The following is a 23370-nucleotide window of genomic DNA, read 5'->3' on the forward strand; positions in this document are numbered from 1 at the left end:
AAATGTGCAGCTTCATGAGAACGCCGCTTTATTTTATTTTTTTATTTTACCTTTGACCTTGAAGGATGATCTCGACCTTGACAGATGACCTTGACCTTTAACTTCCACCACTCAAAATGTGCAGCCTCATGAGAACGCAGCTTTGAATATTATTTTTTTTACCTTTGACCTTGAAGGATGACCTTGACCTTGAACTTCCACCACTCAAAATGTGCAGCTTCATGAATACGCCGCTTTGTATTATTATTTTATTATTTTTTTACCTTGAAGGATGACCTTGACCTTGAACTTCCACCACTCAAAATGTGCAGCTTCATGAGATACACATGCATGCCAAATATCAAGTTGCTATCTTCAATATTGAAAAAGTTATGGCCAATGTTAAAGTTTTCGGATGGACAGACGCCATATATTTGACATTTGACCTTGAAGGATGACCTTCACCTTCACCTTTCACCACTCAAAATGTTCAGCCCCATGAGATACACATGCATGCCAAATATCAAGTTGCTATCTTCAATAGTGAAAAAGTAATGGCCAATGTTAAAGTTTTTTTTGGACAGACGGACAGACTGACATACACACAAACACATATACTGACATACTGACTAACGGACAGTTCAACTGCTATATGCCACCCTACTGGGGGCATCAAAAAAAAAATTTGGGTGGGGGGTAGGGGGGGGGGTGGGGGACGACTCGTGTTTCTTAACATATTCATGTAAATAGCAGCATCTTATAATGATTAAAAAAAAAGTGTTTTTTTATTATATAATAATGTTTATTCTTTAAATATAATATGTGGGGGTGAGAGGGGGTTATAATGTGTGGTGTGGTAATTTATTAGATGTTTACAAAAAAAAAAAATTGGGGGGGGGGGGAGGTTAGGGGGGGGAGGGATTCTGGGTAGGGGCGTGGGGTATTGTTTGGGTGGAATCCATTGTGGTATTCAGGTAAGTGTTGTTTTGTCAAAGTTATAATAAAATGTGATCATATATAAAGAAGTTATGGCAATTTAAGCAAAATGTCCAATTATCTACGTGTAAAAGGGGCCCTAATTATGTCAAAATGCTTGATACAGTGGTCTGCTCTTGTTCATGGGTTGGGGTCATGTTGGTAAACAAGTATGCAACATATAAAAGCAATATGTCAAAGGATATAGGAAATATTTGGGGTAGTACGCAAACTTTAACAAACATTTATCAAAAATATGCATATTCTAAGTATAAAAGGGGCAATAATTATGACAAAATGCTTGATAGAGTTGTCTGCTCTTGTTTATAGGTTGGGGTGATGTTGGTAAACAAGTATGCAAATTATGAAAGCAATATGTCAAGGGACAATGAAAATATTTGGGGTAGTACGAAAACTTTTACATTTTCTGCATATTGTAAGTGGAAAAGGGGCCATAATTATCACATAATATAGTTTGTCTGCTCATGTTAATAGGTTGGGGTCATGTTGGTTAACAAGTATGCAAAATATGAAAGCAATATGTCAAGGGACAATGAAAATAATTGGGGTAGTACGAAAACTTTAACATTTGCACGCTAACACTAACGCTAACACCGGGGTGAGTAGGATAGCTCCACTAAATATATTTCATATATTATAGTCGAGCTAAAAATGGTATATCTGATTTTACAGGAATTTAACAATTGGATGGGTACCTACTGGCAATGTATGAGTAATTGATGCAGAATATCTTTCATGTCAATTCTCGAGTTACAATGTGACTTTACTGGACACGACCAGTTTGATCTCAGGTACATTATATGAACAATCTTTGTAGAGGAGCATTCCTTGATGCTAAAACCAAATACATGCTAGTAGTTATCACACGCAGCATGTTAGTTTGGGAGATATTTAAATGTTTTTATATATAAACAAGGGCTGTTTGTAAAACATGCATGCACCCCAAATGGGCTCTCCGTTGTAGTGACAGCCATTGTGTGAATATGTTTTTTGTCACTGTAGCCTTGACCTTTGACCTAGTGACCTGAAAATCAACAGGGGTCATCTGCCAGTCGTGATCAATGTACCCATGAAGTTTCATGATCCTAGCCATAAGCGTTCTTGAGTTATCATCCGGACACCATTTTACTATTTCGGGTCATAGTGACCTTGACCTTTGACCTAGTGACCTGAAAATCAATAGGGGTCATCTGCGAGTCATGATCAATCTACCTATCAAGTTTCATGATCCTAGGAATAAGCGTTCTTCAGTTATCATCCGGAAACCATTTTACTATTACGGGTCATCGTGACCTTTGACCTAGTGACCTGAAAATCAATAGGGGTCATCTGCGAGTCTTGATCAATCTACCTATCAAGTTTCATGATCCTAGGCCTAAGCGTTCTTGAGTTATCATCCGGAAACCATTTTACTATTTCGGGTCACTGTGACCTTGACCTTTGACCTGAAAATCAATAGGGGTCATCTGCGAGTCATGATCAATCTACCTATCAAGTTTCATGATCCTAGGCCTAAGCATTCTTGAGTTATCATCCGGAAACCATTTTACTATTTCGGGTCACCGTGACCTTGACCTTTGACCTAGTGACCTCAAAATCAATAGGGGTCATCTGCGAGTCATGATCAATGTACCTATGAAGTTTCATGATCCTAGGCCCAAGCGTTCTTGAGTTATCGTCTGACAACCACCTGATGGATGGACCGACAGACTGACCGACAGACCGACCAACCGACATGAGCAAAGCAATATACCCCCTCTTCTCCGAAGGGGGGCATAATAAAAGGTAAACAAGTTACAACAAGAACAGGGCAAAATATGACCACACTGGTCAGGATTTGACCAAATTTGGTAGAGCACTATGATACAAGGTACCATGACAAATATTACACCTCTTGGCATTGTTGTTTTTTAGTAAAGATTTTTAGCTATTTTGCTTTACGTGTCTAGACCAAATATTTAACCTATGAGCCATTGGGTTTCAGAGGAGAAGCCTTTTGAAGTTTCCATGATATTTTAGCCCTTGAACCCTACATTATCTCAGACAAGAAGGATTTTGTCAACTTTGAAAGAAAGTCACTGAAGCATCATTGCTAAGGAGTTTCAAGAGAACCTGCACAGCAGTTTTGGAGTAAAAGTTGTTCAAGTCAACTCGTTGATGACCAATAACTGAAGACAGCAGACACATGACAATCTATGGCCACTTTCTGCCCAAGTGATCTTGAGATTATTAATTACAACTGGCTTACACTAGGACTATAGGACTGTAATGTCAGTTTTTACTAGTATTATCATCATACGGAAACACTTCAAAAAGTTCAAAAAATTGTGACCATACAAACAACTATTTCTATATCCATGCAATTGATATTTAAATATTTCGGAAATCAGATAATTAATTCAAATTCGCCGCTATATCAGAAACATGTCATTCAACAAAAGATGTCAAATTTTGCATGACAATTCATGAACCAGCCCCATCACACCTTCTTAGGAACATTGGCAATGATAGGCTTAGGCCTGGTCTTGAACAGCAGTTTCTTCCTGATCACTGCTCTAATGGTGTAGCTGGTCTGCCCCGCCCCGGGGGCTCTGTCTGTGACCTCAGCGTCTTTGACCAGTATGCCATAGGGCTTCTCCAAGGTCACAACCTTTCCGTAGAGGATGTGGTGCCCGATGATCAGGATTGGGACGTCCTGAAACAGATCAATAAAACCACTTTCTGGGAAAACAGGACATAATGCATGTGTGTTAAGTGTCAACACAGCTCATTAGATGGTCGAGTGTACAGCAAAATCTTAAGTTGAACACTGCTATTTTTAAGTTTGCTGGGATCGTCAAAAATTCTTATAGACTATTTGTAAATGTGATTATCTCTTCTATATTTAAACAAGGGCTGTTTGTAAAACATGCATGCCCCCCATATGGGCTGTCCGTTGTAGTGGCAGCCATTGTGTGATACGTTTTTTGTCACTGTGACCTTGACCTTTGACTTAGTGACCTGAAAATCAATAGGGGTCATCTGTGAGTCACGATCAATGTACCTATGAAGTGTCATGATCCTAGGCAAAAGCGTTCTTGAGTTATCATCCGAAAATCATTTTACTATTTCGGGTCACCGTGACCTTGACCTTTGACCTAGTGACCTCAAAATCAATAGGGGTCATCTGCGAGTCATGATCAATCTACCCATGAAGTTTCATGATCCTAGGCGTATGCATTCTTGAGTTATCATCCGGAAACCATTTTACTATTTCGGGTCACCGTGACCTTGACCTTTGACCTAGTGACCTCAAAATCAATAGGGGTCATCTGCAAGTCATGATCAATCTACCCATGAAGTTTCATGATCCTAGGCGTATGCGTTCTTGAGTTATCATTTAAAAAACATTTTACTATTTCGGGTAACCGTGACCTTGACCTTTGACCTAGTGACCTCAAAATCAATGGGGGTCATCTGCGAGTCATGATCAATGTACCTATGAAGTTTCATGATCATAGGCCCAAGCGTTCTTGAGTTATTGTCTGACAACCACCTGGTGGACGGACCGACCAACCGACAGACCGACATGAGCAAAGCAATATATCCCCTCTTCTTCGAAGGGGGGCATAAATATAATTGTAGACCAAACAGCCATTGGGGCCTAAATTGTTCATGTGTGTAATGTTTTTATAGAAAGGAGAAGTGCATACAATCAATTGAATCCATATATGTATAATATCGTCGCTGTCGTTCTCAAACCTCGTAGCTACAAAATGCCAACTTTTCAGGAGAGAGAAAAAACCATCTCATTTTTTTATAACGATGTTTTAGAAATTGAAATTCTGTAAAAATACCAAACAAATGAATCTGCAAAATACGGTATAAGCCGTAGACGCGTAAGTCATACTGATAAGTCATACTGACAGTCAGACATGGTAGCTACGATATTTTGTCACCACAGTTTTGTCATTTTGATGAGGTACGACAATTCGTCCTGATAGGAAACCTCGTAATTGCAAATAAAAACAAGATGTGTTTGTGAAACACAATGCCCCCCTATATCATGTTTGACCTTGAAGGATGACCTTGACCTTGTGAAGGATGACCTTGACCTTCACCACTCAAAATGTGCAGCTCTATGAGATACACATGCATGCCAAATATCAAGTTGCTATCTTCAATATTGCAAAAGTATTCATAAAATAAGCGATTTGGGCCACATATATTTGACCTCTGACCTTGAAGGATGACCTTGACCTTTCACCACTCAAAATGTGCAGCTCCATGAGATGCACATGCATGCCAAATATCAAGTTGCTATCTTCAATATTGCAAAAGTATTTATAAAATTAGCAATTTGGGCAACATATATTTGACCTCTGTCCTTGAAAGATGACCTTGACCTTGACCTTTCACCACTCAAAATGTGCAGCTCCATGAGATACACATGCATGCCAAATATCAAGTTGCTATCTTCAATATTGCAAAAGTATTCATAAAATGAGTGATTTTGGCCACATATATTTGACCTCTGACCTTGAAGGATGACCTTGACCTTTCACCACTCAAAATGTGCAGCTTCATGAGATACACATGCATGCCAAATATGAAGTTGCTATCTTCAATATAGCAAAAGTTATTGCAAAATGTTAAAGTTGGCGCAAACAGACCAACAGACCAACGGACCAACAGACCAACAGACAGGGCAAAAACAATATGTCCCCCACTACTATAGTGGGGGACATAAAAATTATAAAAACGTATTTGTCAAATTTGTCCAAACGAAACGACGTACCTATATGTGAAATGGCGTAGCTCTACGCCAACAATCATTCTACAACATTTCGTCACGTGGCTTTTTCAAGGGCTCTGATTGGCGTAGAGCTACGAGATACAGCACAAAACACGCGCCCGACTTAATATATTCGGAAAAGACGAAAAAAATATTGAAAACTTTGGAGCTACGAGGTTTGAGAATGACAGCGACGATTTGTGATAAATTTATACACATGAGTTGTTCTCTGTGAAAAGGGGGTTCAATGCATGTGCGTAAAGTGTCGTCTCAAGATAAGCCTGTGCAGTCAGAACAGGCTAATCAGTGACAACACTTTCCGCCTAAACTTGATTTTTGCTAATAAGTGACTTTCTCAAAATGAAAAATAAAAACTGCACAGGCTAGTCTGGGACGACATGTTACGCACATGCATTAAGCCCCTTTTTCACAGTGCTCTGCTCATGTAAAAGGCTAAAATTTAATGCAATGAACTTGCCTGTTGCTATTTATCACTTTTATTATTTTCTTACAATGTGCAGTGAGTAAGAATCTTAAATTTGTTTGATATAAATAGTTATTAATACAAAATTTATACAATTTATTTATACAATACTTAATGCCATGTTTTGATAATTAACATTAACTAATCAAATATTATAATGTTTTCCTTCATTGTTACATGTAATTATATTAATCTCTCATGCATCTTGCAGAATTTTCTTAGTTCATCATGTTGAGTATTAACATCATTTAATTATTAATATACCTTGTAATAAAAGCTCATTCATGTTCAAGTCCAAAGGATGTCTTCTTAGAACTAGTATAAATAGGGCTGAATTGTCATTTTGACCAAAAATGACCGCTGTCAATTGTGGTATTCAGACAAGTGTTGTTTTGTCAAAGTATGAATCAAATGTGATCATAAATAAAGAAGTTATGGCAATTTAAGCTAAATGTTCAATTATCTAAGTATAAAAGGGGCAATAATTCTGTCAAAATGCTTGATACAGTTGTCTGCTCTTGTTTATAGATTGGGGTCATGTTGGTTAAGAAGTATGCAAAATATGAAAGCAATATGTCAAAGGACATAGGAAATATTGAGGGTGGTACGCAAACTTAACAGTTGCACGCTAACACTAAAGCCGACGCCGGGGTGAGTAGGATAGCTCCATTATATATTTCATATATAATAGTCGAGCTAATAAAGACATGACTTAAATATTTTTTTGAAAAAAAAACAATTGTTAAATTGAGAATTTTGGTGACATCTGATTGCCACCAAATGAACTGGCATTACGTCAATAAAAAGCTTGTAAGCATTAATAAATTCAACAAGAAATGTGTTTGTCAGAAACACTATGTCCCCTTCTGCACCGCTTTGATTTTTTTGTTGACCTTTGACCTTGAAGGATGACCTTGACCTTTCACCACTTAAAATGTGTGGCATGTGTTTGTCAGAAAAACTATGTCCCCTTCTGTGCCGCTTTGATTTTTTTTCATTTTTTGACCTTTGACCTTGAAGGATGACCTTGACCTTTCACCACTCAAATCGTGCGGCTCCATGAGATACACATGCATGCCAAATATCAAGTTGCTACCTTCGATATTGCAAAAGTATTTATAAAATAAGCGATTTTGGCCACATATATTTGACCTCTGACCTTGAAGGATGACCTTGACCTTGACCTTTCACCACTCAAAATGTGCAGCTCCATGAGAAATGCATGCATTATAAAATCAAGTTGCTATCTTGAATATTGAAAAAGTTATTGCAAATGTTAAAGTTTGAGCAAACAGATCAACAGACCAACAGACAGACAGGGCAAAAACAATAAAAATTATGTCCCCCACTACAGTGGGTGGGGGACATAAAAAGATTTCTATGTTAGTAATCTTGTTTTTTAAACCATTACCCCCTCAACCCAGTGTTGAATATTGCCAAGATATCAATGGAATAATGAAGTACCAAATGTTCATGACCATATGGCAATCACACAAGTGTTTCCTTACATTTGACCTCGTTTTTGACCAGAAGTAACACAGTTAAGAAATTGATTCAATTATCAGTGGGAAAATGTTCTAACCAAGTTTAAAAGTGATTGGGCAATAAATAAGACTTCTAGAGTGTTTACAAGCTATTTCTTTACATTAACAGAGTGATCCATTCTTTAATCTCACGTGAGCCTGTATGATTAAAATACAGGCATGGGCTAGTATAGTGTATAGTCAGTATAGTGACTAGATTGCAAAACAAATTGAAACAAACTAAGATGTCAAGAAATTCAATGACTTTGTTCTATCTAGAAATGATACTTCCACTGAAAGGTACATATATGATGCCTTGTGTGTGAAGTGTAAGTCTCCAATGAATCTCCCACTGAAGGGTATACATATATACAATACCTTGTGTGTGAAGTGTAAGTTTCCAATGAATCTTCCACTGAAGGGTATATATACAATACATTGTGTGTAAAGTGTAAGTCTCCAATGAATCTCCCACTGAAGGGTATGTATACAATACCTTGTGAGTGAAGTGTAAGTCTCCAATGAATCTCCCACTGAAGGGTACATATATAATACTGTGTGTGAAGTGTAAGTCTCCAATGAATCTCCCACTGAAAGGTACATATATAATACCTTGTGTGTGAAGTGTATGTTTCCAATGAATCTCCCACTGAAGGGTACATATATGATACCTTGTGTGTGAAGTGTATGTCTCCAATGAATCTCCCCCTGAATGGTACAGATATGATACCTTGTGAGTGAAGTGTAGGTCTCCAATGAATCTCCCCCTGAATGGTACAGATGATACCTTGTGAGTGAAATGTAGGTCTCCAATGAATCTCCCACTGAAGGATACATATATGATACCTTGTGTGTAAAGTGTGTGTCTCCAATGAATCTCCCCCTGAATGATACAGATATGATACCTTGTGAGTGAAGTGTAGGTCTCCAATGAATCTTCCACTGAAGGGTACAGATATGATACCTTTTGTGTGAAGTGTAAGTCTCCATTGAATCTCCCCCTAACGAAATCTTCAACTGAAGGGTACAGATATGATACCACGTGTGTGAAGTGTAGGTCTCCAATGAATCTCCCACTGAAGGGTACACATACAATACCTTGTGTGTGAAATGTAAGTCTCCAATGAATCTTCCACTGAAGGGTATAGGGTTGCGTGTCTCCAAGGTCCCCTGCAATTCTATCATGGCCCATTCCTGGTAACCTCCCTTCTCACTGGCCCTGGGAAATATATTAAAGACTTATTCTGGAAAAACTGGGCTAAATGCATCAGCGTGAAGTGATCAAAGATTAGCCTGTTGAGTCCGTAAGGGACAACACTTTCTGCTTGTATGAAATTTATTGTTAAGAGCATGGCTTTTCTTTACAAATAGCCAGTATAGGCAGAGAGTGTCATACTTGATTAGCCTGTTAGGACTGCACATGCTAATCTGGGCCAACACTTTACACACATGCATTAAGCCCCGTTTTTGCAGAGTAAGGATCATAAAATTTTCATGTCATTGACATTTTTTAATGAAAATAGTGAACAATGTTTCCTTCATTTTCATGTGGTTTGTCAAATTTAGTTGTGCTTGAAACAATATACTAAAGTATTAATTTTGCTATGCACTACAATAACTAGGAGGGCTGGCGCGCACTCTGTATCTTCTTGTAATGCAGCCTGAGGGGCACTGTGACATCAGAAACTTCAAAATACACACAAACAAGGCATTAAAAGTACTCCTTTTACTTAAAAAGTACTCCTTTTACTTATCCCTCATAAACACCATCCCAATTTGCTCCTGAAAATACTCGCAAATACTTACATGAGTAATCATGCGAAGTTAGCAAACTGGTTTGAGCGTATTTTCTGGAGGAAATATGCATTTATTTTGGGGTGGTTTTTTATCACTGTTTCATTTCAACAGCAAAACTTTGCAATATGCAGTGAGACTGGCTCCTTTCTCTTGGCAATTGTAAACAAAACAAATGCCAATCGCACACATGGGCGACAAAACAGGCTCGTAACACTTCTTTTATATTTTTGCAGAAGTATTTTTCATGACGTTTATTTTTAATGGTTAAAAAATTTAAGTAATGCTTTATAAAAAAAATTGATTAAATCTGTATGAAAATGATTATAAATGATCTTTTGAAAGTTTGTTTCCAATATACGAAATTAATAAGAAGCTTGATAATACATTAAAATCTTAGTAAAATATTGAAAAAATACTGCAACATGAGGTAGTAAAGGGTTCATTGATGTTGCATAATAATTACACCAAAGCAATACAATTCACATTATTCAACATTACAGCAAGCTTCTGTCATACTTCATCTGTATACATGTATACAGACAGTTTAATCTATGACTAACACTGTCTGGACACTGAAAGGGGATACTGTTCAGTGCTTCCACATCTTAACAAAGTTGGAAGTCCTGACTTCGAAACCTTAAACTTGGACCTACCTGACATTAAGTTGGAAGTCCCATTTTTATTTCATTATTTTGGTAAACCTCACCATGTGATGATCGTTGGATACATGTATACATGTTTGAACTGTATCCTTTACCCTATACCAATATTTACAATGTGTTAAAGAACTTGTTTAACTTAGTCCATATACTAAGTGAATTGTGCGATTGGAAAATCCAATGGATCATGCGTAAATACAATTCGAGCATCAACAAGTGAATTTCAATTTAAATTGAATGCAACAGAAAATTTCCGAAAGTGATTTTCGGAAGATAAAAAAGTGTCTTCCTGTAAATCTTACAGAGTAAAAATTTAAAACTCGACATGTCTTTTATTATATTTAATATGCTTGTTTCCATTTCCATTTATCATTAGTGCCTTTAAATCATTCTCAATAGACTGTAAGTTTTCAGACACTCTTAATTTTCAAACACCCCCTTTATTTATCAAAATAATTATTCAAAATTCAAAATTTTTGGACATGTGAGTTTTCGTAAATTGTTTATAATATTTGTCAAAATTTTCATTTTACAGCGCTATTTTCCCATATTTCGTCCTGTTTTGCCTTATCCATTGTCACTTCCATCATCGATTTTATGACCATATTAAGGTTATAAACCTATCAGATGAAAGCCTTAAGGCAAAGGACCATATCAATTGCTTAGTTGTGTATATGGGTAATAAATAATTGTTTCACCACTGAGAGATAACTGTTACAACTAATTATTGCTTCAGAATGTAATGCACCCTTATTACTATACAAGCATTTAAAGTTATTACACTATGACTGACTAACAAACAAAGAATTCACACAGGCAGCAGTATCATAAATTGTACTTCCAGTTTATAAAAATAAATGCGTAAATCTTCATGAAAAAAACGTATTTACGGCTGTACGGCCCTTATCTGGAGCTCTGCTTTTCAACAACGAATATTGACAAAAATACACAGTTTGAAAATATACCCAAATATACCCCTCATATATGTATTATATATACATCTAATTTATGCACGACAGCGTTTATGCAAATTAGGCGTAATTTTCCCGACAGTTCATACACCGATGAAATGCAGAAAATTGCTATTCAATTCTTAAGTAATTTAAGGGGTATGTTATTATGTCCCAGGCCAAGTTATCGCCCACGTCCCCCCTTATGGCCGGGTGCAGAGACTCAGCTCCCTGTAGTAACCAGTATCATGTACTATGACTCTCATAATATCGGCCCTTCTGATTGGTTGCTAAGGTTTGTTTCTGTGTGCATGTGCTTGTTCTAAAAATAGTATCCTAATGGAAAAATCAAACTCTTGCTTATGTTTTTCTAAAATATTTTTACATTTTATTCAAAAATAAGCTGCATATAATACATTTGATAACACTACTAATAATCCATAAAAATACTAACATAAATGCGTGTGTAACGTTTTTTAAAGATCATAGCACTACCCTGGAATAAACCTTACCTACTTTCCACTGAACACCGGAAATCATGAGGATGATCGTCATAATAGTCATGGTTAACAATAAAATAAATAAAAACTTTTAAAATCGAAAAAGCATTAATTTTACAGTATACTGCAACACGGTTGATTCGCGGTAGATCTACTTAAGGAATATTCATATGCGTCTAGAAACTATCTTCTGACTTCATATATCAGATAAATGATTTAAAGGACAATCATATGCAGCTTAACTTTATTGAATAATTGCCTTTTTATGACAACAATCCTTCACTATTAACTGCGGTAGAAACAAAACCAACACTGTCCACCATTGTTTATTTGTTCGCCCGGTAAAAAGGTTCAACACCACCAATATTAATTTAAGCATGAATAATCAAAGAATTGACATACCATTTAAAGTAACAATCAATAACGAAAATAACAATTAAAAAATATTGAATTTAAGACATAAAATAAAATTAACAGCACTGTTTTGATTGTTTCGTTAAGATAATTAACTGAAATATAAAAATTCAAATATTGTTAAAGTCTGGGTTTTACGACAGTTAATAACCAACAAGAGATGTGTTTGTCCACGGAGTGTATAGTGAAGCACCGAGGTTATACATTTTGATGTACCCACTCACGTCTTTTGTTAAATTATAGTTTCATTTCTCGGCCGATTTTGACAAATTATATATCATTAGAAAGCTTATGTTACGTAGTAAACAGATATATAAATATATATTATGTTTTTCTTCTGATTTCGACAGCCCGGCGAGTTATAACTTTAACTTTTGCAAATATCATACCGTTTTGGAGAATAAAATTCTGTATACGATGGAAAAAAAAATTGTTTAAAAACGAAAGTAATTAAGGAATGAAGGCGGAAGAAAGTAGCGCCATTCCTGACGCACTTAACTGATGCTACGGTCTTGGCGATTATGCTTTTGTTTAGAAACCGGCCATTGAATTTCCTTTGCCATATTATTATATTTTTTATGGAATATATTGTAGTATTTTGTTCACGAAACATATCAATAAACTTATTTTAAATGAATCTTAATAAATTAACGATTTCAGCTCTTGTTTATAACACAGAAAGGGTGTTAAATTTATGATGAAACAGCGTATATAGCGGACCCTCTCGATATTATTTTGGCTTTGCATGCATACTTGAAATAAAATGTGTGTCAAAAACATTCATCGTTTGTTGTTTATTATCAACGAGCTAATTATGTATAATTATATGAAATGTTATTTACCTTAAATTATCAATTTATTAAAGATTCTTGAAAATCACGGTCGGTGTTACGCGGGTCATTTCGTATTTTGACATCAGGGCATCATGTCCAACTATTCAAAATCAGATTTTTTTCACTGGGACGATGACGGCTTAGATTTAGACAGGCAGACAGATAGTTTGTTCAGACTTATACAGCAGTATATTGTCTTCAACTCAAATATATAAATTATTTTTAGACCAATTGTTAGGTGATTATACATATACATGTAGCAGTGATGATTCTGAGAATGTTGCCATGTTTCTTATCCGTGTAATCTAGAGTCCGTGGTTTGAGCATTTTTATCGCGGTGTTCAATAAAAGATATCTCAATAATCTTGTTTATTGATAGATCAGTGGTTTTATTGTCCCTGTGTTCAGCACAAACCAATTATCTCGTTATGATCAGATACTGTGCCGACCAATCCTAAATAACACTATGGTGTCATACGCCACAGCAGGTACCTATACTTGTATATTGGTCCCTAACCACAGATGGCAATGTCTGGTCAGTTTACACTTTTTATGATACCTCCATGTCTTCTCGTGGTATTAGTGGTCATTTCTTGGAGTAATGTAACGCCAAATACTCAATTTTGCGTTTATAACATATGTAGCGTATTGAAAACATTTATAGTCATCTGCCCATACAGATTGCCATAAACTAAATACTGTATAGATGTCGGCCAGCTTAATCATAATAATTATAAGTGATTAATACCTATACATGTACATTTTAAACATTTAAAAAATCTAATACTTAACATTTAACGTATTTAGCGGGTACCAGTAAAAAAACTCCGTCATTTCGTAGTCCTATAAAGAGTTATGGTAGTGTACGGAACAACATGATTAACAAGATGCGTTTGTGAAACACAATGTCCCCCTATATGACGTTTGACCTTGTAGGATGACCTTGACCTTGACCCTTCACCACTCAAAATGTGCAGCTCCATGAGATACACATGCATTTCAAATATAAAATTGCTAGCTTCAATATTGCAGAAGTGACATTACATGAGCAATTTTGACCCATATATTTGACCTTGAAGGATGACCTTGACCTCGACCTTTCACCACTCAAAATGTGCAGCTCCATGAGATACACATGCATGCCAAATATAAAGTTGCTATCTTCAGTATTGCAAAAGTATTCATAAAATAAGCGATTTGGGCCACATATATTTGACCTCTGACCTTAAAGAATGACCTTGACCTTTCACCACTCAAAATGTGCAGCTCCATGAGATACACATGCATGCCAAATATCAAGTTGCTATCTTCAATATTGCAAAAGTACTCATAAAATGAGTGATTTTGGCCACATATATTTGACCTCTGACCTTGAAGGATGACCTTGACCTTTCACCACTCAAAATGTGCAGCTCCATGAGATACACATGCATGCCAAATATCAAGTTGCTATCTTGAATATTGAAATACTGCAAAAGTGTACATTAAATTAGCGATTTTGACCCATATATTTGACCTTTGACCTTAAAGGATGACCTTGACCTTGAGCTTTCACCACTCAAAATGTGCAGCTCCATGAGATACATATGCATGCCAAATATCAAGTTTCTATCTTCAATATTGCAAAAGTTATTGCAAATGTTAAAGTTGGCGCAAACAGACAGACAGACAGACAGACAGACCAACCAACAGACAGGGCAAAAACAATATATCCCCCACTACTATAGTGGGGGACATAAAAACAGCATTCTCATTTGACCACAACGGGGTTAAATAATCTTTCCGAAAAATACAAATAATACAGAGTTATAATTTAGAATTCTATATATTTATAACTCTGATAACTTATAAAGATATTTCAATATACATGCATAGACAGTTGACCGTGATTTTCAAGAATCTTTAAATAATTTTAATTAATTGATAATATATGGTTAATAACCTTTCATATAATTTTACATAATTACCTTTTTGATAATAAACAACAAACGATGAATGTTTTGACACCTTTAATATTTGAAGTATGCAAAGCCGAAAAATATCAAGAGGGTCCGCTGTATACGCTGTTTCATCATAAAATTAACACCCTTTCTGTGTTATAATCAAGAGCTGAAATCGTTAATTTATTAAGCTTATTAATACTTACCTTTATTGATATGTCTATAGAACAAAATATTTCAATATATTCCATAAAAATATAATAATCATGGCAAAGGAAATTCAATGGCCGGTATCTAAACAAAAGCATAATCGCCAAGACCTTAGCATCAGTTCGGTTCGTTAGGAACGCGCGCTACTTTCTTCCTCCTTCATTCCTTACTTGCTTTCATTTTTAAACCATTTTTTTTTCTATCATATACAAAATTCTATTCTCCTAAGCAAGATGTTATTTTTAAAACTGAACTCCAAATATAAACGCTACAAATCGGTATAAACTACAAACATGTCAACCATAAATCTAGATTCTAAAACTCCAAAACGGTATGATATTTGCAAAAATTAAAGTTATAACTAGCCGGGCTGCCGAAAGTAGATGAAAAACTTAATATATAATTATATATCTGAAAACTACGTTACGTAAGCTTTCTAATGATATATAATTTGTCAAAATCGGCCTAGAAATGAAACTATAATTTAACAAAATACGTGAGTGGGTACATCAAATGTATAACTTCGGCGCTTCGATAAAAGATCGATAGTTACGACACGGTCACGTGACTTAGACACAACAAGATAATTGGCGTAACGGTCCCGTTTCTTATCCGTGTAATCTAGAGTCCGTGGTTTGTCAGAAACACAATGCCCCATATTGCACCGCTTTGAAGCCAGATATATGACCTTGACCTTTCACCACTCATAATGTGCAGCTCTATGAGATACACATGCACGCCAAATATCAAGTTGCTATCTTCAATAGTGCAAAAGTTTAATATTGAAAAACTAAAACCAAAGTTAAAGTTTGTGACAGACACATACAATGACAGACAGACAGACCAAAAACAATATACCCCCAATCAATCGATCCGGGGGGCATAACAAGCACCTCATACCTATTGCAAGAGATGTTTTCTGTCAGATTTGACAAGTAGGTCACTCAGGTTTGTTTATAAACAAAATCCAGAGGGTGATAATGAGATACCGCGAGTTAACCCGACCCAAGAGTTTACTGGGTTTGCCTAAACTGTCTATATGATATATGTTGGTTGAGTTGTGGGTAATTTTCCTAAAGTGATTACATCAGAAATCTTTTATAAATTTATGACTGTGAATCATTAAAAACATAATTATTAACCTTTGTTCTTTATATTTGATGCTTTTTTCCAAAAGTTTATTGTAAGTAATAATAATAAATAATCGATTGTCTTGACAGTGTCAAACTGCCATCTTGAAAATGTTTTCTTGTTGAGCCGTGTATTATGATTGGCTATTCCAATTTCAAGATTTGCATATCTATAAATAGCCTTAAAACTCACATAGCAGAGGAGAGTAACTTCCTGTGAAAAAATGTCAACTGACGATTTAGTATGGAAAATAATCATAAATAAACGATTTTGTGTTACTTAGGAACACTTTATGAACAATTTATTATAAAAGAGGAAATATTTAATAAGAGCTCTGATGAATAAAAATATAAACCTGTTTTAGCACATTTTTGAGCGGCAAAACGATGGTGACCAGGTCAAAACTGTTTTTCTGTAAAGACTGCATACTGTGGGAACGTTCTATCACATAATTGACCTTTCGACAGCGAGAGTGAAGCCACGCCCCCCGATTTCAAGGGAGGTCACTCCGCCGAAGTCCGTCATAAAACTGGCTACGCGAATCGGTACGTTGGAAGATATTCACAAAGATTTCGGTCCAAATTACATGAAATGTTTCTATTGCTATCATGTTTTATTTAAAATGTGTTAAATGTAATGTATCAAATAGGTGTTTAGCTCCCCTCAAAGATATAGTACCAGAAAGGCCGTTTACCAAAAAGGCTTCCCAAAAAGTCCGCATCAGTGAACCAAAAACGCCTCATGGTATACCAGAAAGGCCATACAATATTTTTATTATCATTGAATAGTTATGCTGAATATAATTATCATATCTATGAAATAGTCATAACTTTTTTATAAGTCTACTTAAAAGTCGTTAATCTATAGTCAAAGTCGGCCAATTATCGCAAATTATCACATACAGTATGCATTGTCGTTTGTCACAATACTTTTCATTGAGTAATAGATGTTTCAGTTTTTTAATTAAAAGCCGTTAATTTTGCAACCGATGGCAATATTGCAAATGTGGCAAAGGTAAGTAAATTTATTATATAAGAAGACAAAGAACGTTATATTGAAATCCGATATAACACATATCTATAATGCGTTTGGTCAAAATGACCCATGAGCATTGTTATAATCGTGTAACATAGTCAATGTCGTCAAAAAAGTAACATACACAATATATTATTAATTTCCTCTTAAACTATTTTTTGCAATGTTTAAAATATAAGAAGTTGAAAGAATTTTCATGTACAAAAAAAAACTCGCTAATCAGACTGGCTATCAAAGTGTCAAGGGTCATTCACAGTTTGCGGCATCTGTTTTGATAACGGATTAGTAGAAAGCCCACATATGGTGTAAAATGACATTTATTGGCAACTATTGATAATTACATGCGCATTTTAAAATAGTTTCTTAACTTTTAACGATATACAACTAGCTACATTAAATTCGGAAGATTTAAACCGAAAGAAATAAAAATGCTCTATTTTATGTGATATTATTAAAAATTATAACTGATTGTCTTTATTATTACGCATTTCATTAGCATTAATAATCTAGTTAGCAAAGTTTAGAATATTTTTTTATTAGCCGACTGCATTAGAATGTCAAATTTATTTAACGTTAGCCACCTTTGAAAATATGGTTTTAAATGTTCCTTTCTAATTTCTCTATATAGAGGAAAAACAAGTAAAAAGTGATACTCGTTTTCTATAGCGTGTCCGGTGCAAAACTTACATATTCTATTTTCGCATAGTATCTTATTATGACGACCTTAGAACAAACGTTGAGGTGTTTTGCTTTCGGGCGATAGCTTAATATGTTGAGATTAAGCTGTTCGTTGAGACGACTACAAAGATGAATCCAACGTTTGCATTTTTTAAGATTAGTACCCGGTTAATGGAACGGAAAAAACGTAGTTCCATCTTTTAACCGTTCTGGATACATTGTGTCTGAATAACAAGTGCCATAACAGCACCTTTTAACCATTTTCTTTGTTTAAAACACAGCATTACGTATAAGCTTATGTGACGAACAACGGCGAGTTTGACGGACAAAATGGCGGATAGAAACGGGCCTAATCTATGCAGTAATCTGATTGGTTAATAAGCCTGTCAATCAATCGGCTGTCGAAAGGTCAATTTCACGTGATCTCTATGACCACAACTCCTAAGAACCCAAGACTCAACAAGAAACTACCATACTTTTTGACGGGTTTTCGTTAAAGTCAAGATCCCATAAGAATAAGGGATAAAAAAAATTAAATTAAATTTTCATAAAAAAATACAACCATCTCATTTATGACAGCATTTACATGAAAAGAATAACAAACTTAGAAGATATGTTACGAAAAACGTTAGTTCTGGCTACCATAACTTTAAATGTCGCTTTTTATGATTTTTGACTGGCACGACTTTGAAGTTATGGACCAACCCCATTAGGAAAGTCATCCAGCAATTCCCAAAAAGTTGACAGTTAACAAAGACCGGTCTAAAACAGCTCTTGAATGCAGTTATTGGCCTAAATCAACCACTTGATCAAAAAGATTGACATTTTTTCACATTTAACTGATATATTCTTTCACAAAATACTATCTTAAACATTTAAAATTTATCTTTTCTGCTCTAAAATATTGAGAAAAACAGATATGCTACAGACATTATTTAAATGCGAATCTCCCGCGAGTTCACGGTCATATGACAATATTTCCATGTGCTCAAGTGTTCAGAATGACATTTCCCGGTATTTTAAAAATTCATGCTTGTTTTGTAAACAAATTGTAGTGTTACTGTATATACAACACAAAGTAAATTTTTTTTCCTGGGCACCCGTATTACCGGTGACGTAAGCATGCATTTGTAAATAAATAATATTAAATGCAACTTCCGTAAAAAAAAAATCATATAATTATCAGAATCATTCATTTTTCCTCAAGTTAACACGAAACCTACCATATATATTAACAAAAACTCATTTTAATCCATCATAGAAGTAGATCACTGTCCGCCATTTTGGTTTCTACTGTTTACTTCTATTACCGGTGATGACATAGTTTTCACTCAGACAAAATACAGAAAATCACAGTTTACTAAACTGAACTTCCGTACTGTCGAATATATATATACAAACAATATATCAAAGTTTAAAACATGTTGTGATCAATTTTCAAACAATAAATGACATTTAATATGAATGATGTAACAGGGTTTAAACATTCATTTCAAGTATTCTTTCATTTGTTCTGTTTTAATGTTAATATTTCCCTTAAACTCATGGTGTTTAAATGGTTTACTTATTAAGCAGTGATCCTGTGGCCAGTCTAAGAGTTGAAGTCAGTCAAGCATGTGATTATCATAGGTCCACTTTATGTAATTGTTCAGTCAGGCTTGACCAGTGATTTTCCCGCCCTTTCCTTTGTCTACATGACTATTGAGAAGTTTCGCTCAGTAATGCAAAGAGGAGATATTTACATCCAGTGTTTTTTTTGGATGAAATATTCGGTGTTATTCGGCCCCATTCCCCCATCTCTACAGTATATATTTTTCCCCCAAATATTTCAAAAATTCCCCTCTAGGAAGGGTATTCAATTTAAATCAATACCTCATTTAAATACGTCTTTCGTTAGGAATTTATTTACTATAATTTTCGTGAACTGCCGCATCCGCGTGTTTACTTTCTAATTGACAAATTCGCAGAGAAGCCAAGAAATGTTGATTTTTGAACATCAGGGCCCTCACAGTACTTTGGGGGAAGGGGTCCGCAGCCCTTATGAGGGGGAATTTTCGCGGCGTTTCCCTTTTTGGGGGATTTTTTTCTAACTCTCTCATTATTTCATTTGTACATGTTTGCACTATATTCATTGCATTTTTCATAATTTAGTATGTTTTAAAAGATAAAATTGAAATAGAATTGAGATATAATAATCATGAGACACATCTTTATATTTAAAAAAAAAAAAAAATTTTTTTTTTTTTTTTTAGGGGGAATGTTTCCCCCCAAAAGGGGAAAAAAGTATACTTTTCAGGTGGGGGACTGCCGCCGAAATTCGGCGGCAGATTTGATAGATTGAGGGCCCTGAACATGAACATGTTGCTGAAAAAAAGAGTTGGAATAATGTTTTTATCTCTATGTATGGTGAATTATAGTGTTAAAACTTGATTTTGTACTGTTACTTGCTAGGCATTGAAATTTCCCCTTTTGCCCCTTTTAAGCACGAATTTTCCCCCCCTCAGGGAACCCGACCCCTTTCCCCCAAAACTGAAAAAAAACACTGACATCAGGGTTATGGAAACGGGCACCTGTTGTCTACTATGTAAACATTTGCAGACGGACTTTTCAAAACGATAGTTTTCATGAGAAAATTGAATGATCAACCAGATTGTGTGTGTAAATAAAGATAAAATACATGGGCATTCGTGTTTTAATTCCTACTTACTCTAAGAAAAGACATTATTTAGAGGATTTTTCGTTTTGACAGCTACTGGCAAAAATAGTAAACAGTCTCCGACAGAAGTTGTAAATGAAAATGCGCGTGCTGTGACGTAGTAGCTTATTTACAAACATCACCGGTAATTCGGGTACACCGGTAATAGGAGTACGGAGGATAATGTTTACAATTTCAGCAAAAAAAATGTCAATGTCGATCCGAAAGAATCCGAATGAAAACTCGTCAAGTGACAAAGCGAAAATGGCGTCAAAATTGTGAATTTCAGGCTGATAAGAGTTATTTTCATCTACTGTAAGATGCATTTGAAACATTTGAACCTTAAAACATGCCCTGATGCAGTAATTGACCAGTCGCCAAATTATCGATCGCTCCGCCCACATAGTCACGTGGTCTAGTGATTAGAAAACTCCGACAAGCAGATCGCAATTATAGCGGATTACGTGAGGGAAATTCTATATCTGTAATGATGTATTATGCTCTTTTCTATAAAATAAATTATTAAAGCCGCACACTAAACTAAACTGCTTTGTAAAACGTTAATACAATCATAAAAACTTTAGAGAGAAATGGCGTAATCAAAATAAATGAGTTAACGGCACACTGACTATCAGAAACATTTCTTATACATATTATATAGGGAGGTGATGAAAAATCCGTCGTAAAAATGAGCATTTATTTCATATTGATTTTGAACTTGTATTCAACCGTCTGACAGTGAACCCGGTGGCTATTCATATATAATTTTGAAAATATTTTTATTAAATTCAAATGACAAATCCATATCATGATGGGTTTTTTGTTTATTAAAAATGTTTAGATCTTTGTTTTATTGTGTTATTTTTAAAAAGACACCGATTTTTTTTATTTAGATATAAATTAAATTTTTATTGTAACCATAATTTTATACAGGCCTGATTTCGTGGTTTCATTTACAGATAGTCTAATATGCATTTTATTACATTTATGTTTAATGCGAACCTGTTACATTTCACTATCAAAAAATGAAATGTTGGTATTACGGTGCTGTTCACGAACATTCGAATTGAATACATTTAGCATATTATGCATTTGCTTATTTATAACAAGATGGCCCTTATATTTTAATTGCAATTTTCACATTTCTCCAGTGACAATGTATGTTGTATTAGAAATGTTGTTGTTGTATTATAAGCCGTACATTTTACACTTGAAGTCGCTTTAAGCTGGCTAAGCCGCGTTGAAATCACCTTTGTGTTGTTTTTACTTTAGTTAAAACAATATTTAAGTTAACAATTTATAATGATTTCCCTTGTTTATGATCCACAGAAAATAAATATATAATTGGAAATCATTTAAGTAATTAAATAGTTTTCTTTTCTTGTGTACAGTACCTAACAATGCCTTAATGTTCCTTCATTCTGAGATCCACGCAACAAACTGTTATTTATTAATCATTGACAATTACGCTGAGATTAATAAGCACGTGTGGCAATTATTATGTTGCCCAAACTGCTTAAAAATATTGTGCATCAAACGGTATAACACGTTTTATAGAACACACACCTGGTGTGGTTAAACTATTTATTGTGTTTGTTTTCTCATTACTCGTTCATATGTTCAAGAAAAAAAGATAAAATAATAACCTTTTATAAAGTATGTATAGCACCTACAATTTTGAATAATGATCGAACAGTAATGATCATGCATTTGATATAAAATCTGTGTAAACTCTTAAAAATTACGTTCATTCCATATGTACAACACGCTTTGTTTGTCGGACAAAATGGCGGCCAGATAAGCGTTGCTGAGGGGTGTGTGAAAAATCGATATCTGATTGGCTGATCGACAAAATGTGGGCGGAGTTGGCGACTGGTCAATTTATATTCATTCACCAATGTATGTAGAAATGTACCCCAGAAAATGAACTGTCTTTGATTTATAGCGTGACATAAATATGTTACGACTCTGGTTGACTTTCAATATGGGGTTCGCTTCAGCGTACAGGTCTGTCAATACTATATAAACGGTAAACTAGTAAATCGTATTTTTAAACGTCCGGAAACCATATTGTCCGGAATATACTGGATAACTGGTCGTTGGGAAATCGTGGTCATTCAGAGAGTCAAATATAAAGTCGAAGTTTTATCACAGACTAAATAAGACTCAACAGACTTACAATTTCACATGTATCTGCACCATATTATGTAACGGTATGGTACTTCACATAACTGTAATGAGCAAACGATGAGTCAATATGACTGATGTTCCCGCGCTTACTTACAAAAGTGGAGAAGGGACTTCACTCAATCATAAGACAGAGCGGCCTTAAAAAACGGGCTTTCCAAAAGCTGAATTGCGTCAAAGGAGGGGTGCTATGTACGACTAAAATGGCTGGCTCCGACAGATGTTTAAAATCTAACAAACGGATTTCCCTCACCACAATAAGGCTCGAGGTTGAGGTTTTATGAGTCTCTATATATTCACATACCGGGATCTTTATTCATTATTTTCAGCACAAACATGGTATTCTTACAGACTGTACATATGAGCCTCGCTCTGAGAAAACTATATGCGATATGCATTAGGTGCCGTCCTAAATCAAGCCTCTGCAGTCCGCAAACGCTAATTAGGGACGACACTTTCCGCATATATTGAATTTTTCGTTTGAATCAAGTTAATTTTTAACGAAAACACAGTGTATGCGGAAAGTGTCGTTCCAGATCAGTCTGTTTAAACTGCATACTGTGAAACCATTATATATCGTCAGGC

General features: G+C 35.2%; 1 protein-coding gene across 2 annotated transcripts; it reads right to left on the reverse strand.

The window, feature by feature from the left end:
- Positions 1-1283: 1283 nt before the first annotated feature.
- On the reverse strand, positions 1284-22901 carry LOC127845807 (chromosome transmission fidelity protein 8 homolog). Of its 2 annotated transcripts, none has more exons than XM_052376963.1 (3): positions 22778-22901; positions 8855-8975; positions 1284-3670 (listed from the first exon to the last, which is right to left on the reverse strand). In XM_052376963.1, the coding sequence occupies exons 1-3, from the start codon at positions 22798-22800 to the stop codon at positions 3455-3457; spliced, it is 360 nt and encodes a 119-aa protein (XP_052232923.1). In that variant the 5' UTR covers positions 22801-22901; the 3' UTR covers positions 1284-3454. The 2 variants fall into 2 exon arrangements, with proteins under 2 accessions (XP_052232923.1, XP_052232924.1); XM_052376964.1 differs by lacking the exon at positions 22778-22901 and adding an exon at positions 19127-19265.
- Positions 22902-23370: the final 469 nt, after the last annotated feature.

This window comes from Dreissena polymorpha, chromosome 9 (assembly GCF_020536995.1).
Source record: "Dreissena polymorpha isolate Duluth1 chromosome 9, UMN_Dpol_1.0, whole genome shotgun sequence".
Taxonomy (NCBI): domain Eukaryota; kingdom Metazoa; phylum Mollusca; class Bivalvia; order Myida; family Dreissenidae; genus Dreissena; species Dreissena polymorpha.

Excerpts from the sequence above, each read along its gene's own strand:
- LOC127845807 (XM_052376963.1), bottom strand. The coding sequence starts at position 22,800 with ATGGTGCAGATACATGTGAAATT. Across the intron at positions 8,976-22,777 it reads GTGCAGATACATGTGAAATT|GGCCAGTGAGAAGGGAGGTT; the intron begins GTAAGTCTGTTG and ends TATATTTCCCAG. Across the intron at positions 3,671-8,854 it reads ACTTACATTTCACACACAAG|GACGTCCCAATCCTGATCAT; the intron begins GTATTGTATGTG and ends GATCTGTTTCAG.